The sequence below is a fragment of the Coregonus clupeaformis genome, chromosome 39 (assembly GCF_020615455.1).
Source record: "Coregonus clupeaformis isolate EN_2021a chromosome 39, ASM2061545v1, whole genome shotgun sequence".
Lineage (NCBI taxonomy): Eukaryota > Metazoa > Chordata > Actinopteri > Salmoniformes > Salmonidae > Coregonus > Coregonus clupeaformis.
In genome coordinates, this window is record NC_059230.1 from 19,144,004 (window position 1) to 19,161,577 (window position 17,574).

Sequence of the window (17,574 nt, forward strand, 5' to 3'; positions counted from 1 at the left end):
GGGACCCCAAGGGGTGCACACTTTGGTTTTTGCCCTAGCACTACACAGCTGATTCAAATAATCATCAAGCTTTGATTATTTGAATCAGCTGTGTAGTGTTAGGGCAAAAACAAAAACGTACACAGAGTTTGAGAAACGCTGCATTAGCCTGTCTATAAACACACACACACACACACACACACACACACACACACACACACACACACACACAGACTCAGTTAGGCTCACACACAAAAGCAAGGGCAGACACTCACACGCTCCATCAATGATTCCAAATTATATGCTGCTATAAAGCTAGCATGCAGTAGCATGTCAGCAGATGAGATACTGACTCAAGGTGTAGTTTTAATGAATACTTAAGTGATGCAAAACACATTAGCAGTATACACAACAACATAGACAAAAAACTTGGATTGCCCATACTTTTTCTCCTTGGTTCAATTACACTTTGGGAAGTAAGTCTGGGAAAAACTGATTTAAATAAATTGCATAGTGGGAGATGGGAGGCAGACAATGTTTTTAAAAGAAAGTTAGAAGTTGTTAGCATATCTGGTCTTAAATGTTTAAGGCTAAAAGCATGCTCTCTAAATCAGGGGCGCTACTTTCACTGGGGACGGGGGGGACATGTTTTATCATTGCACTGTGATACAAAACAAAACACCAGTGTGCTTTAAGACCATGCGGATGCCTCAGAGAGGCCTGGTAGGCTGTTTTCCGGTTTCAGCTGGCTGGATTTAGGACCGCATGGACATCACAGAGCGTGCGGACAGGCTGTGTGAAGGCAAAGCTTCTGAAAGGCAGACCAGCACGGGAGACATGAACAGAGGCAGCTGCTGTCTGTGTTGCGCTTTTTCTCAGGGTTGTAAAAGCAAACAGAGCAGAAACTGGCTACGCTGTAGTTGACTGATCTAGCTGGTAAGGAAACTGCTGTTTGACAGAAAAAAAAAGTATTTAATCCCAGTGCTGAGCTAGTAGTGTAACTGACATGTTACGTTCGCTAATATTTCATCCCCTCTTGACTGAAGTGGATGAAATACTAGCAGCTAGTTAGATAGCTAGTAGCTACCACAGCCAGTTCAGCTCTAGCTAGCCTCTAGCTATCTGTCAGGTAGCAGTATCTAACAGCTGTTGTGTGTATGGAAATGTTTTGTAGCCTTTGTTTTGTCCCGTTTCAACATAAGTAAATTTGATGATGTACCATTAGCCAGAGCTAGCCAAAAGTTGGCTAACGTTAGCCAGCTAGTTCACTAACTTTAGCTATTATTTTTGTCTCAATCACACTAGACCTGAATCAAACGATGAAACCAGCGGCCAAACGATTGAAAACCGATATTCTAAAGTTTTTCGGCGCAATGTGAGTTTTTATTAGCCAGAATAGCAATGTAACGTCATTGACCTGTCAGTTTCCCTAGCTAATTCCCTTTTTACACTGACACGGTATAAACAGCTCTACACTGCTTCACTGACATGGTGCACAGTCAGTACACAACACTATGCTCATAGTTTCTTAGCAGGATCAAATGGTGACAGGTGTCCCTGCAGGGTCAGACAGTCAGGGAAGACCAGTCTACGGAGCTCAGGTGAATTTTGGAGTATATTATAACAATCAGTGAATGGATACAAAGTTCCATCTTGAGTTGATGGGTACAGTCAATTATTGAACTATTTATATTCTTGGATAATATAATGTAGAAATGTAGACTAAGGTAATTCTTTGTCATGCCTCATCTAAACAGGATCAGATGGTGACAGGGTCTCGTCAGGATCAGGCAGCCAGGGAAGACCAGTCTGTGACGGCGCAGAGGTGAACTTTTGCAGATACAAAACTTTATCATCTCTGTGCAGCAAACACTGGACAAGGAAGAAGCTTCAAAGATTGAAACTATTTTAAGGCAGTCTGAAAAACTTCTAAAGTTAATTTCCAAACTGTATCAAGGGCTTTTACCGATGACACAAAACATGTAAAACAAAAATGTGAGGAAGACCTGGGAGACACTATTGATGATGAATGGATACATATATGTTAGAATACCCAGTAATGTTCATATAATGTCAGACATAAATTACTGCAGTTTAAGACCATCCATAGAATGTATGGGCGCCGAGTGGCGCAGTGGTCTAAGGCACTGCATCGCAGTGCTAGCTGTGCCACTAGAGATCCTGGTTCGAATCCAGGCTCTGTCATAGCCGGCTGCGACCGGGAGACCCATGGGGCGGCGCACAATTGGCCCAGGGTAGGGGAGGGAATGGCCGGCAGGGATGTAGCTCAATTAGTAGAGCATGGTGTTTGCAACGCCAGGGTTGTGGGTTTGATTCCCACAGGGGGCCAGTATGTTAAATATAGATTGCAAAATAGTTGGGAAGAGATTTTTGATGTACTGTTTCCATGGCATAGTGTTTATGAATTGATATGCAAAACGACGCCGGATTCAAAACTTATAATTTTTACATTTAAATTATTATATAAAATTCTTGCTACCAATAGAATGTTATTTATATGGGGGATACAATCTTCCCAGCTCTGCAGATTTTGCTGCGAAGAGAATCATTAGATCATTTGTTTTGGTATTGTCCATTTGTAGCTTGTTTTTGGACACAGGTCCAGGAATGGCTAAAGGATTGCAATATTTACCTGGAGCTAACCCTGCAGATAGCACTACTGGGTGATCTGAAAAGTCATAGTCAATCGATCCATAATATAATAATACTTTTAGCAAAATAGTTTATTTTCAATTTACGATCTGTAGAAACAATGAAAATAGAAAGGTTCAGAACTTTTGTAAAACATCACAGTACAGTTGAAAAATATATGGCAAATAGAAATCCAATATGGATGGTGTTAAGATATAGATGGGAGGTGTTGAATGGAGCTGAAGGATGGGACTAATAACAACAACTAATAACAACAAGATAACTAATGTAAAGCATACTGTGTCCATAATAAGTATATAGGTTATAGGTTGAGAGCTTTTGTGAAAGTGCACACTTAGACAAATATGGCATAAAGAAGCAAACCAGATGGACATCATGAAAATGATCGGAGGAAGTTCAGGAGTAAAAACAAACAAAATATCATTATTGTAGAATTTGACTGTGTCCATAAAATGTATATATTATGTATGGGCTGGAAGTAGAGGCCTAAGCGTTGTTGTTCACTAGTTTACTCCAATTGGGGAAGGGGTGGTGGGGTTGGAAAGTAATGAAGGAAAATATAATTTAAAAAAGGATATGTGTGTGTATGTATGTATGTATGTATGTATGTATGTATATATATATATATATATGTGTGTATATATATATATGTGTGTGTGTATATATATATATATATATATATATATATATATATATATATATTTAGCGAAAAAAAAACATATGGGGGATTGGAAGTGATGCAGACAATTACATTGATGGAAGTTACAATCTATCTGAAATATTAAAGCTGATCTACCCCCTAAATCTTTTTTTTTTTTAATAAAAAAAATAAAAAAATAACATTGTTAAATATGTGTATGTGACCAATAAAATGTGATTTGATTTGAGATCCTAAAACTGAGTAGGTTTTGTTGGGGCGCTGCAGGGCTGTGGACCCCTAGTGGCAGGACGGGGTGACCCAGCTATATTGTGTGCAAGTAAAAATAGCTCTAAAGTACTATTAGGCCTATGATATGAATTATATGGAGGATGTACTGTTTCCAGGGGTGAAAGTAAGGCGGTAGGTCCGGTACGGCGTCCCGGCAAAATAAATAGTGGGGGTACGCCGTACCGGTAAAAAGTGAGTCTATCACAATTAAAACAACATGCCAAAGCCTCCTGATTGGCGCAGCGGTCTAAGGCATTGCACCGCAATGCTTGAGGTGTCACTAACGACCCGGGTTCGATCCCGGGCTGTGTCACAGCCAGCTGTGACCGGGAGACCCATGAGGCGGCATACAATTGGCCCAGCGTTGTCCGGGTTAGGGGAGGGTTTGGCCGTCCGGGATTTCCTTGTCCCATCACGCTTTAGCGACTCCTTCTGGCCTGATGTCCTTACACAGCTCTCTGGTCTTGGCCATTGTGGAGAGGTTGGAGTCTGTTTGATTGAGTGTGTGGACAGGTGTCTTTTATACAGGTAACGAGTTCAAACAGGTGCATTTAATACAGGTAATGAGTGGAGAACATGAGGGCTTCTTAAATAAAAACTAACAGGTCTGTGAGAGCCGGAATTCTTACTGGTTGGTAGGTGATCAAATACTTATGTCATGCAATAAAATGCAAATTAATTACTTAAAAATCATACAATGTGATTTTCTGGATTTTTGTTTTAGATTCCGTCTCTCACATTTGAAGTGTACCTATGATAAAAAGTACAGACCTCTACATGCTTTGTAAGTAGGAAAACCTGCAAAATCGTCAGTGTATCAAATACTTGTTCTCCCCACTGTAGGTGTTTTGTAACAGAATCAAAATGTGGGTGCACAGTTCACTGTTGGGTTTAGATGCTGAAATTATTTTGTGAATGGACGAATGTACGGGGATAGCCTTTGTTAAGTGATTGTTTGACAATCAGACAAAAACATAATGAGTGGTTGTGTTTATGCCACATTAAAATGCATAGGCGGCGTGTCCATAAGGCTAGGGGAAGCTTTCCCTAAAGTAAATTGAATTAAATTGCCAAAATGATATAGCCTAATTAGCTTACTCCTGTCTATACAAAAATAAATACAATCATTCAAAATAGGGTATTACACCAGAAAGGATGATTTGACCACAGAGCATCATTAGCTTAAAAAAAAAAAAAAAAAAAGTGGTGGATTATTTAAAAATCGCATAGCCTTCAGTCGGAAGGTCCCGCAATTTGGGCAGCGCACGCTGCAAATACCAAATCGATGATTGCGTTGCAACTGTCAGTGAAAAGCAGAGAGACCCAGCCAGGTGTATCGCAATATTTAAAAATACAATCACTGAAAAACTGTTTGGAAAGCAAATAGCTATTGCTGTAAAGAGACTCCAATCTGTCTTTCAGTTATCGAAATTCTTAACTTAATTGAGCAAACAGTAGCATATCTTATTGGCACCAACGGAGAACATTGGCCAGTGAGTGTGCATATTCACTGTCTTTATCATTGGGTCAGTGCCACTTTTGTTTGTTTTTGAACAATCATTTCCTCCTCCAGGTTAGATGGATGTCATAATTGTATTTGTGTCTCCCCTTTTCGTAGGCCAATTATATGGATCAGACAACATCGTTTTTATTGATCTGTTTGTTAGTGTCAGCAGAGTAGGCTACCCTGTAATTTTTGTAGTATAAAAGAAAATACATCTACTTTCACCCCTGACTGTTTCTGTACGTTAATGTGTAGGTGTGTTTTTATTAATCTTTTGTTTTCCAAAACTTTCCCTTGAGACATAAAAAACCAAAAAGATGGGAAGGAAGTTGTGTTGGGGAGAGAGTTGAGTTATTGACTAGACTGGTGGGGGTCGGGCGTGCAGGTGGCTCAGGCTGTTTGGGCGGTCTGGCTGAAATTTGATATAGAGGATGTCTTAATAAAGACAATCAAAAGTTGTCTTTGTACTTTATTTGTAAGAGTTGTTCATTTGTCAGGCTATTGGTTAAAGGTGCAACACAATATTGATTATTGAATTATCATAGATCTAGTTCAGTCTTATCAATCACTTAAACATACAGTATTTAATAACAATCTCTTACCTAGCTTGATGACTGTGGTCATTTTTGCTTACTTTTTGTTGTTCTAAATAGAGAAAGCTAGAAGGGCCATGGGTCATATTAGATTGTGTAGAAATGCAGGAAATGTGAGGACCCCCAGACCCCCCACCAAGTTATGTCCCCCCCACTTCTAAAATCAAAGTTGCACCCCTGCTCTAAATGGTAATAAACTACAATACTCTCTACTGTTCACTCAAAGCAGACACCACAACAGACACCACTGAGACCCCACAACAGACACCACTCAATTCAAAACCTTTACCAAAACACAGGTCTACTGAGAAGAATTTCTGTCTCTAATAAAGCCCTTTTGTGGGGAAAAACTCATTCTCATTGGCTGGGCCTAGTTTACCCATGGCGTCGCCCCTGCCCAGTCATGTGAAATCCATAGATTAGGGCCAAATTAATTTATTTCAATTGGCTGATTTCCTTCTATGAACTGTAACTCAGTAAAATCTTAGAAATTGTTGCATGTTGCTTTTATATTTTTGTTCAGTATATATATATATATATTTTTTTTTCTTCTTTCATCAGAGTGGGCTGGATATTGAAGTTGTATACACCCTGTCCTATCATATGTCTTCATTCTATCCCTGAACGGTTATTGCTGTCAATTGCTGTGCCCCAACCAGCACATGATTGATTGAAACCTATATATTTCAAACTTCTTTGGATTGCTCACAATCCACTGAGAGCTGCCCTGTGAGGCAAGTGAGCTCCTCTCACCGGCACCAAGGGAGAAACCCCGCAGCCTCACAACACAAATTAATGGTAATTGCACTCCCCTTAAAGTTGTTCTTCACCGGTGTTAGAAAAGTTCAAGTGGCAAATCAATCTCAATCCGTCTGGTTTGAAGTGGCACATTAGGCTTTTGGATACCCAAGTGGAGTGTTGATTATGATTATTATTATTTTGGTACGTTTCTGTGTAAGCGGGTATGACAGCCACATGTAGCCGTACAGGTAAATATCCCAATCCTTTGCACTTTAAAGCATCAAAAATGTCAAAGACACACATTTATTGAATTGTTGCATATATTAATTCTTAGTTGAGTGCATACTCTTAGATTTATATTTGTAACGGTATCTTCATCTAAGAAACTGTTTTCTTTGTTTGACCTTTTTCGATTTTGCAGCTCTCTTCTGGTGCCTTGTCTGCATCATGGTGGCCAAGTGTGCTTGTTAGAGGGTGTGCTGCTAATTGGCATGTCCTATTATCCTGAATCAGAGGGGTGTGTTGGGTCATACCACCTCTGTCCAGCAGAGGTGAAATGGATTCCCCCAGTTAACATGTTATGCTAGAATATACAGTGGGGTAAAAAAGTATTTAGTCAGCCACCAATTGTGCATGTTCTCCCACTTAAAAAGATGAGAGAGGCCTGTAATTTTCATCATAGGTACACATCAACTATGACAGACAAAATGAGATTTTTTTTTTCCAGAAAATCACATTGTAGGATTTTTTATGAATTTATTTACAAATTATGGTGGAAAATAAGTATTTGGTCAATAACAAAAGTTTCTCAATACTTTGTTATATACCCTTTGTTGGCAATGACACAGGTCAAACGTTTTCTGTAAGTCTTCACAAGGTTTTCACACACTGTTGCTGGTATTTTGGCCCATTCCTCCATGCAGATCTCCTCTAGAGCAGTGATGTTTTGGGGCTGTCGCTGGGCAACATGGATTTTCAACTCCCTCCAAAGATTTTCTATGGGGTTGAGATCTGGAGACTGGCTAGGCCACTCCAGGACCTTGAAATGCTTCTTACGAAGCCACTCCTTCGTTGCCCGGGCGGTGTGTTTGGGATCATTGTCATGCTGAAAGACCCAGCCACGTTTCATCTTCAATGCCCTTGCTGATGGAAGGAGGTTTTCACTCAAAATCTCACGATACATGGCCCCATTCTTTCTTTCCTTTACACAGATCAGTCGTCCTGGTCCCTTTGCAGAAAAACAGCCCCAAAGCATGATGTTTCCACCCCCATAATTCACAGTAGGTATGGTGTTCTTTGGATGCAACTCAGCATTCTTTATCCTCCAATCACGACGAGTTGAGTTTTTACCAAAAAGTTATATTTTGGTTTCATCTGACCATATGACATTCTTCCAATCCTCTTCTGGATCATCCAAATGCACTCTAGCAAACTTCAGACGGGCCTGGACATGTACTGGCTTAAGCAGGGGGACACGTCTGGCACTGCAGGATTTGAGTCCCTGGCGGCGTAGTGTGTTACTGATGGTAGGCTTTGTTACTTTGGTCCCAGCTCTCTGCAGGTCATTCACTAGGTCCCCCCGTGTGGTTCTGGGATTTTTGCTCACCGTTCTTGTGATCATTTTGACCCCACGGGGTGAGATCTTGCGTGGAGCCCCAGATCGAGGGAGATTATCAGTGGTCTTGTATGTCTTCCATTTCCTAATAATTGCTCCCACAGTTGATTTCTTCAAACCAAGCTGCTTACCTATTGCAGATTCAGTCTTCCCAGCCTGGTGCAGGTCTACAATTTTGTTTCTGGTGTCCTTTGACAGCTCTTTGTTCTTGGCCATAGTAGAGTTTGGAGTGTGACTGTTTGTTTGAGGTTGTGGACAGGTGTCTTTTATACTGATAACAAGTTCAAACAGGTGCCATTAATACAAGTAACGAGTGGAGGACAGAGGAGCCTCTTAAAGAAGAAGTTACAGGTCTGTGAGAGCCAGAAATCTTGCTTGTTTGTAGGTGACCAAATACTTATTTTCCACCATAATTTGCAAATAAATTCATAAAAAATCCTACAATGTGATTTTCTGGATTTTTTTTTCTCAATTTGTCTGTCATAGTTGACGTGTACCTATGATGAAAATTACAGGCCTCTCTCATCTTTTTAAGTGGGAGAACTTGCACAATTGGTGGCTGACTAAATACTTTTTTCCCCCACTGTACTATGTACAATGCATATATTTAAAACTAATCATGTTAATGATAATACTTATGCTTAATCATGTTTCTGCTTAAAATGTTAGGAAAAAATCATTGATCATTTTTGTGTACAGTATCTTTGTAGCCTACCTGCCTCAGATATTTGGATCTGGCCATTCCCTTTATATTATGTGTGCTAACCTTATGGCTTCAGTTAAACCTTGGAGTTGCGCCTGTTCTGCTATGTAGACCAGTGGAGACTGGTGGGAGGCGCTATAGGAGGACGGGCTCATTGTAATGGCTGGAATGGAATACATCAAATATGTTTGACTCAGTTCCATTTATTCCATTTCAGCTATTACAATGAGCCTGTCCTCCTATAGCTCCTCCCACCAGCCTCCACTGATGTAGACCTCAGTTAAACGTTGATCTATGTTTGAGGCATTAGAACAGTTTAACTTTCATTAATTTACAGACTTTTAAGTGCTCTTTTTATGCACTATGGTTTTTGACTTCCCTTACTTTGTAAACAACTTTAAGTTTGGGAAAATAAAACCGCTAATATTTGCACCCTACCCTGCTTGTTCATCCCTTACAGTGGGAAGGGATGTGTTTGCGTGCACCTGTGTGTGTGTGTGTGTGTGTGTGTGTGTGTATGTGTTCAACTGAATCATGCCATAGAATCATCAGATCCCACATCATTGTCTGATACTCAGCCACAGACATTAAACATCAGTACATGTGTCAGAGCAGGAGCAGGGCTTGGCTTGGGCAGGATCTCACTGGAGCTGAATACCAGCACTTTTTTATACTGCTTGAACTCCTGCACCTCTTATAGAATATTAGCTCCCAAGTATTGTGGAGCTCCTGCACCGAAATATAAACTGTACCTGCACCCAAAAATGAGTACTGGCATCTATTTCAGTCCAAGTCAAGCACTGAGCAAGAGAGAAGGTGAAGAGAGATAGATAGTCCACTTACCGCCCTGCGATGAGTCACCTGTGGGGAGACCGAGAGAGAAGAGAGAGAGAGAGAGAGAATATATATTTTAGTTCACAGATCGAATCAAGACTTCAGTGGAACAAACCCGTTCACCCCTAACCCGACACTAATACAAAGACTGATGGCATACTGAAAGAGAGAGAGAGAGAGATGACGACAGCAATTAATAAGAGCAATCTGCACACTTATATTCCACAGAGCAACACATAATATAAACCCGCTAGCTGTTAAGAGGTAACATTAACATGTGTCTGTGTAAAGAGCTCGGGGCAGTTTCATAGTCTTCCTTGTAAAGAACAGACAAGAAAACATCGTTCAACTTCTCATTTTCAAATGGACCTGTAAACTTGTTCTGTGGATGCGGAAAGACGTACATGTTCATTTTAAATAGAGTCATGAGGGCGTTTATAGACATCATTCAATACCGAGGAAAAGCTGCTTTGCTTTTATTGTCACCATTGCTCCTCTCATTGCTTGTGAATTATTTGGCTATCACACTCAGAATCAGTTTGGGAGAGTACTGGGTGGTAGCCGGCTAGAACAGTGATTAAGGTTCAGGGCAGGTTACTGAGCGGCGGCGGGCTAGTGGTGACTGTTTAACAGTCTGATGGCCTGGAGATGGAAGCTGTTTCTCAGTCTCTCAGCTGTTTCTCAGTCTCAGTCTCTTTTCATCAGAAATATCGATATGCTGCCGGGGTCAAATTCACAATTAGGGAACGGGAGCAGTTCTTTGCCAATTGGCAGGTGTTAAGTGGTTGGTAGGTTTGTGTGTGAGTGTGTGTGCCTGTGTGTGTTTGTGTGTGTGCAGAAGGGTATACAACATACTCCAGGTCCACTGTATCCATTACTAATCCAAGATGGCGTAGCAGTGCGGTCGTTTATTCTGTAGTGTCCTCGTGTAAATAGCCAGTTTTTTTTTAGTTTTTTTGTCTTTTCCGTATATACAGTATTTCTCAATCTCACTTTCCATCCTTTAACTAAATATACTTTCCTGCAACCCGCCTCACCCAATGTGGAACGGATTCTATTATTTCTTTATACCTTTTTATCTAGAACCTCCGGCTGAAACTAGCCAGCTAGCCAGCTAACTAGCTACATGGTATTAGCCACTGTTAGCGGTCTTCACCATTGTCCGTGGCCTACACTACCTACCAGCCAGCTCTAGCCTGGACAATTATTGGCCAGTCTGCATGTCACGGTTTCGGCCGAGGCTGCTCCTCCTCCTTGCTCGGGCAGGCTTTGGCGGTCGTCGTCCCCGGAGTACTAGCTGCCACCGTTGTATGTTTTCGATGTTTGTTTGGTTTTGTCTTATTTGTACACCTGTTTCCGTTTAGTGTTAATTATGTGTCCTATAAGTTCTCGTTTTGTTAGTCGGATGTTGTGTGTAATTGTTCCGCCTGTCAGCAGGTGCTGTGATTGTTTTGCTCCATTGTTTGGAGAGTTTTCGCACTTGTGTGCGCGCTTATTTTATTTTTGGTGTTTAAGCACGGTGTGCGTAATCGCTCGCCTCCGGGCTCTTTTGAGGCCCGTTTGTATTTCGTTGTCGTCTACTAAAGTCTGTTGGACGAAGCTTCTGTGTCCTGCGCCTGATTCCTGCACCACATCCACATTCAGCATTCTGACAGAATTACACACCTACTATGGAATCAGCAGGAGCAGCAGCAGCGCCCGAGTCGTTGGAGGAGCGCGTCCGCGGGCAGGACGACAGGATCCATAAAATCGGGACCGCCCTGCAGGACGTGATAAATACTCTGCACCGATGGGAGAACAGAGGGGTACCCACACCTCCACCTACCTCACCACCACCATCGGCCAGTCCGCCCATCCAAGCTCCGGAACCCAGTGGGATTCGGCTCTCGCTCCCGAGGGCGTATGATGGCACCGCTGCCGGGTGTCAGGGGTTCCTCCTGCAGGTGGAACTCTACCTGGCCACCGTACACCCGGCGCCCTCGGGACACGAGAGCGTTTCCGCCCTCATCTCCTGTCTCACCGGCAAAGCGTTGGAGTGGGCCAACGCCAAATGGAGGGGGATAGACGCCGCCACTATCACCTACGCGGAGTTCTCCCGCCGCTTCAGGGCCGTGTTCGACCATCCACCTGAGGGGAATGCGGCGGGGGAGCGTCTATTCTACCACCGACAGGGGAAGAGGAGCGCCCAGGAGTTCGCCTTGGAATTCCGGACTCTAGCGGCGGATGCAGGGTGGAATGAGCGGGCCCTCATCGACCACTATCGATGCAGTCTGCGGGAGGACGTCCGCCGAGAGCTGGCCTGCAGGGACACCAACCTCTCGTTCGACCAGTTGGTGGACATGTCCATCCGTCTCGATACCCTGCTGGTCACCCGCGGACGTCCGGAGTGGGGGCCGTCCATTCCACCCTCCAGCACCTCCGAGCCGAGCCCTATGGAGCTCGGGGGTGCTGGCGCTAGAGAGAGGAGGAGAAGGAGCCCGAGGGGGGCCGTCCCCTGCACCAACTGTGGCCGTGGAGGGCACACTGCGGCTAGGTGCTGGGGAGGGTCTCCAGGGGGACGAGACAACAGGCCACGCACTGGGGAGTCCTTCCAGGTGAGTAGGCGCCCCACTTACCCAGAGCTCTCTGTTGTGCACCTATGTATACCTGTCCGTTTTCCACATGTTGCACCTCATTCCCAGCATAAGGTGCTAGTAGATTCAGGCGCAGCTGGGAATTTTGTTGATCGGAATTTTTGTGTAAAGTTAGGGATTCCCCTCCTTCCTGTCAATGCTCCCTTCCCTGTACATGCACTAGATAGCCGCCCGTTGGGATCGGGGTTGATTAGGGAGGTCACAGCGCCACTTAGGATGAGTACGCAGGGGGGTCATGAGGAAACTATTCAGTTACAGTGGGGAAAAAAAGTATTTAGTCAGCCACCAATTGTGCAAGTTCTCCCACTTAAAAAGATGAGAGAGGCCTGTAATTTTCATCATAGGTACACGTCAACTATGACAGACAAATTGAGGAAAAAAAATCCAGAAAATCACATTGTAGGATTTTTAATGAATTTATTTGCAAATTATGGTGGAAAATAAGTATTTGGTCACCTACAAACAAGCAAGATTTCTGGCTCTCACAGACCTGTAACTTCTTCTTTAAGAGGCTCCTCTGTCCTCCACTCGTTACCTGTATTAATGGCACCTGTTTGAACTTGTTATCAGTATAAAAGACACCTGTCCACAACCTCAAACAGTCACACTCCAAACTCCACTATGGCCAAGACCAAAGAGCTGTCAAAGGACACCAGAAACAAAATTGTAGACCTGCACCAGGCTGGGAAGACTGAGTCTGCAATAGGTAAGCAGCTTGGTTTGAAGAAATCAACTGTAGGAGCAATTATTAGGAAATGGAAGACATACAAGACCACTGATAATCTCCCTCGATCTGGGGCTCCACGCAAGATCTCACCCCGTGGGGTCAAAATGATCACAAGAACGATGAGCAAAAATCCCAGAACCACACGGGGGGACCTAGTGAATGACCTGCAGAGAGCTGGGACCAAAGTAACAAAGCCTACCATCAGTAACACACTACGCCGCCAGGGACTCAAATCCTGCAGTGCCAGACGTGTCCTCCTGCTTAAGCCAGTACATGTCCAGGCCCGTCTGAAGTTTGCTAGAGTGCATTTGGATGATCCAGAAGAGGATTGGGAGAATACCAAAATATAACTTTTTGGTAAAAACTCAACTCGTCGTGTTTGGAGGACAAAGAATGCTGAGTTGCATCCAAATAACACCATACCTACTGTGAAGCATGGGGGTAGAAACATCATGCTTTGGGGCTGTTTTTCTGCAAAGGGACCAGGACAACTGATCCGTGTAAAGGAAAGAATGAATGGGGCCATGTATCGTGAGATTTTGAGTGAAAACCTCCTTCCATCAGCAAGGGCATTGAAGATGAAACGTGGCTGGGTCTTTCAGCATGACAATGATCCCAAACACACCGCCCAGGAAACGAAGGAGTGGCTTCGTCAGAAGCATTTCAAGGTCCTGGAGTGGCCTAGCCAGTCTCCAGATCTCAACCCCATAGAAAATCTTTGGAGGGAGTTGAAAGTCCGTGTTGCCCAGCGACAGCCCCAAAACATCACTGCTCTAGAGGAGATCTGCATGGAGGAATGGGCCAAAATACCTGCAACAGTGTGTGAAAACCTTGTGAAGACTTACAGAAAACGTTTGACCTGTGTCATTGCCAACAAAGGGTATATAACAAACTATTGAGAAACTTTTGTTATTGACCAAATACTTATTTTCCACCATAATTTGCAAATAAATTCATTAAAAATCCTACAATGTGATTTTCTGGATTTTTTTTCCTCATTTTGTCTGTCATAGTTGACGTGTACCTATGATGAAAATTACAGGCCTCTCTCTTCTTTTTAAGTGGGAGAACTTGCACAATTGGTCGCTGACTAAATACTTTTTTCCCCCACTGTATATCTGATCGACTCTCCTGCGTATCCAGTGGTGCTGGGGCTTCCCTGGTTGATTACCCATAATCCCTCTATTTCGTGGCAACAGAGGGCTCTTAAGGAGTGGTCTGCCCAATGTGAGGGGCGATGTCTGTGTGTTTCCGTGGGGGCGACCTCGGTGGAGAGTCCGAACCAAGTGCCCGCAATGCACATTCCCCCAGAGTATGAGGAGGTAGCACTCGTGTTTAGCAAGGCGAGGGCGACGCGATTGCCACCTCATAGACAGGGGGATTGTGCGATAGACCTCCAGGCAGGAGCAGCGCTTCCGCAGAGCCATGTGTATCCTCAAGAGGAGAAGGGGGCTATGGAGACATACATAGCCGAGTCTCTGAGACAAGGATACATACGGCCCTCCACTTCCCCTGCGTCCTCAAGCTTCTTTTTTGTGAAGAAAAAGGATGGAGGATTGCGCCCGTGTATTGATTACCGTAGTCTCAATCAGATCACTGTGAAATACAGTTATCCACTCCCTCTGATTGCGACTATGACGGAATCATTACACGGAGCGCGTTTCTTCACAAAACTGGATCTCAGGAGCGCCTACAACTTTGTGTGCATTAGGGAGGGCGATGAATGGAAGACAGCATTTAGTACCACCTCGGGTCATTACGAGTATCTCGTCATGCCATACGGGTTGATGAATGCTCCTTCAGTCTTCCAATCCTTTGTGGATGAGATCTTCCGGGACATGCAGGGGCAAGGTGTGGTCGTGTACATTGACGACATTCTAGTGTACTCGTCTACCCGAGCCGAGCATGTAGCGCTGGTGCGCCGAGTGTTGAGGAGGCTGTTGGAGCACGACCTGTATGTCAAGGCAGAGAAATGTCTGTTTTTCCAGGAGTCTATCTCCTTTTTGGGTTATCAGTTGTCCGCGTCAGGGGTGAAGATGGAGGTTTACCGTGTGTCAGCCGTGCGTAATTGGCAAACCCCAACCACGGTTAAAGAGGTGCAGCAGTTCTTGGGTTTTGCGAATTACTACCGGAGGTTTATCCGGGGTTTTGGACAGGTGGCAGCTCCCATAACGTCTCTTCTGAAGGGGGGTCCGGTGCGCTTGCAATGGTCAGCTGAGGCGGACAGGGCTTTTGGGAGACTGAAGGGCCTGTATACTTCGGCTCCGGTGCTGGCGCATCCGGATCCCGCTTTACCATTTCAGGTAGAGGTGGACGCACCTGAGGCCGGTATAGGGGCCATGCTATCGCAACGGTCCGGCACGCCACCTAAACTCCGCCCCTGTGCTTTTGACTCCAAAAAGCTCAGCCCGGCGGAGCGAAATTTTGACGTAGGGGACAGGGAGCTGTTAGCCGTGGTACAGGCCCTAAAGGTGTGAAGGCATTGGCTTGAGGGGGCTTAACACCCTTTCCTCATTTTGACTGACCACCGTAACCTGGAGTACATCCGGGCAGCTAGGACACTGAACCCTCGCCAGGCTCGGTGGAACATGTTTCTAGCCCGGTTCGTATTTAAAATCACGTACATCCCTGGGTCCCAGAACGGTAAGGCAGACGCCCTGTCCCGGCGGTATGACACAGAGGAGAGGTCTGTTGAGCGAACTTCCATACTACCGGAGTCTTGTCTGGTGGCACCGGTAGTGTGGGAGGTCGATGATGAAATCGAGCGGGCGTTGCGTACCGACCCTAGCCCTCCACAGTGTCCTGTGGGTCGGACGTACGTTCCGCTCGAGGTTCGGGATCGACTTATTTATTGGGCTCACACGACACCCTCCTCTAAGGTATTGGCCGGACAGTGCACTGCCTTAGCGCTAAGTACTGGTGGCCAACGTTAGCCAGGGATGTGAGGGTTTATGTCTGCTCCTGCTCGGTGTGCGCCCAGTGTAAGGCGCCCAGACACCTGCCCAGGGGGAAGTTACAACCCCTGCCCGTTCCACAACGACCCTGGTCTCACCTCTCGGTGGATTTTGTTACAGACCTTCCCCCCTCTCAGGGGAATACCACCATCCTGGTCGTTGTGGATCGGTTCTCTAAGGCCTGTCGTCTCCTCCCAATGCCGGGTCTTCCTACTGCCCTACAGACCGCTGAGGCACTATTCACCCACGTCTTCCGGCATTACGGGGTACCCGAGGATATAGTGTCTGATCGAGGTCCCCAGTTCACCACCCGAGTCTGGAGAGCGTTCATGGAGCGCTTGGGGGTCTCGGTGAGCCTTACCTCGGGGTACCACCCGGAGAGCAATGGGCAGGTAGAACGAGTGAACCAGGATGTGGGTAGGTTTCTGAGGTCGTATTGCCAGGGCCGGCCGGCGGAGTGGGCGAGGTATATTCCCTGGGCAGAGATGGCACAGAACTCTCTCCGCCACTCCTCCACCAACCTAACCCCTTTCCAATGTGTGTTAGGGTACCAGCCGGTTCTGGCACCATGGCATCAGAGCCAGATTGAGGCCCCTGCGGTGGATGAGTGGGTGCGGCGCTCGGAGGAGACGTGGAACGCTGCACACATCCATCTGCAGCGGGCCATCCGTCGACAAAAGGCGAGCGCCGATCTCCACCGCAGTGAGGGGCCGGTGTACGCACCTGGAGATCAAGTCTGGCTCTCGACCAGAAACCTACCCCTCCACCTGCCCTGCCGGAAGCTGGGTCGGCGGTTTGTGGGGCCTTTTAAAGTCCTGAGGAGGTTGAACGAGGTGTGTTACAGGTTACAACTGCCTATTGATTATCACGTTAACCCCTCGTTCCATGTGTCTCTTCTCAGGCCGGTGGTAGCTGGTCCACTCCAGGACTGTGAGATAGGAGAGACTCCTCCGCCCCCACTGGACATCGAGGGGGCTCCGGCGTACACAGTTCGGTCCATCTTGGATTCGAGACGTCGGATGGGGGGTCTCCAATATCTCGTGGAGTGGGAGGGGTACGGCCCGGAGGAACGGTGCTGGGTGCCGAGGAGGGACATCTTAGACCCGTCTCTCCTGACTGAGTTCCACCGTGGTCATTCCACGCGCCCTGCTCCGCGTCCTCCTGGTCGTCCCCAAGGCCGGAGTCGGGGGGGTACTGTCACGGTTTCGTCCGAGGCTGCTCCTCCTCCTTGCTCGGGCAGGCTTCGGCGGTCGTCGTCCCCGGAGTACTAGCTGCCACCGTTGTATGTTTTCGATGTTTGTTTGGTTTTGTCTTATTTGTACACCTGTTTCCGTTTAGTGTTAATTATGTATCCTATAAGTTCTCGTTTTGTTAGTTGGGTGTTGTGTGTAATTGTTCCGCCTGTCAGCAGGTGCTGTGATTGTTTTGCTCCATTGTTTGGAGAGTTTTCGCACTTGTGTGCGCGCTTATTTTATTTTTGGTGTTTACGGCTCTTTTGAGGCCCGTTTGTATTTTGTTGTCGTCTACTAAAGTCTGTTGGACGAAGCTTCTGTGTCCTGCGCCTGATTCCTGCACCACATCCACATTCAGCATTCGACCCAGAGCATATCGGATTTTCTGCCGGAATCACTGGCCCTTAACACCGGATCATCGCAACTAGCTAGCTGCAACCGAATGGCTTTTGTTGTTG

General features: G+C 45.5%; 1 protein-coding gene across 1 annotated transcript in view; it reads right to left on the reverse strand.

The window, feature by feature from the left end:
- LOC121554278 (neurexin-2-like) overlaps positions 1 to 17,574 on the reverse strand; it is a 591,334-nt gene that overhangs the window by 253,377 nt on the left and 320,383 nt on the right. The window contains exon 5 of the mRNA XM_041867756.2: positions 9,580 to 9,597. Coding sequence (XP_041723690.2) covers positions 9,580 to 9,597 — 18 coding nt within the window. The remainder of the gene's footprint in view (positions 1 to 9,579; positions 9,598 to 17,574) is intronic.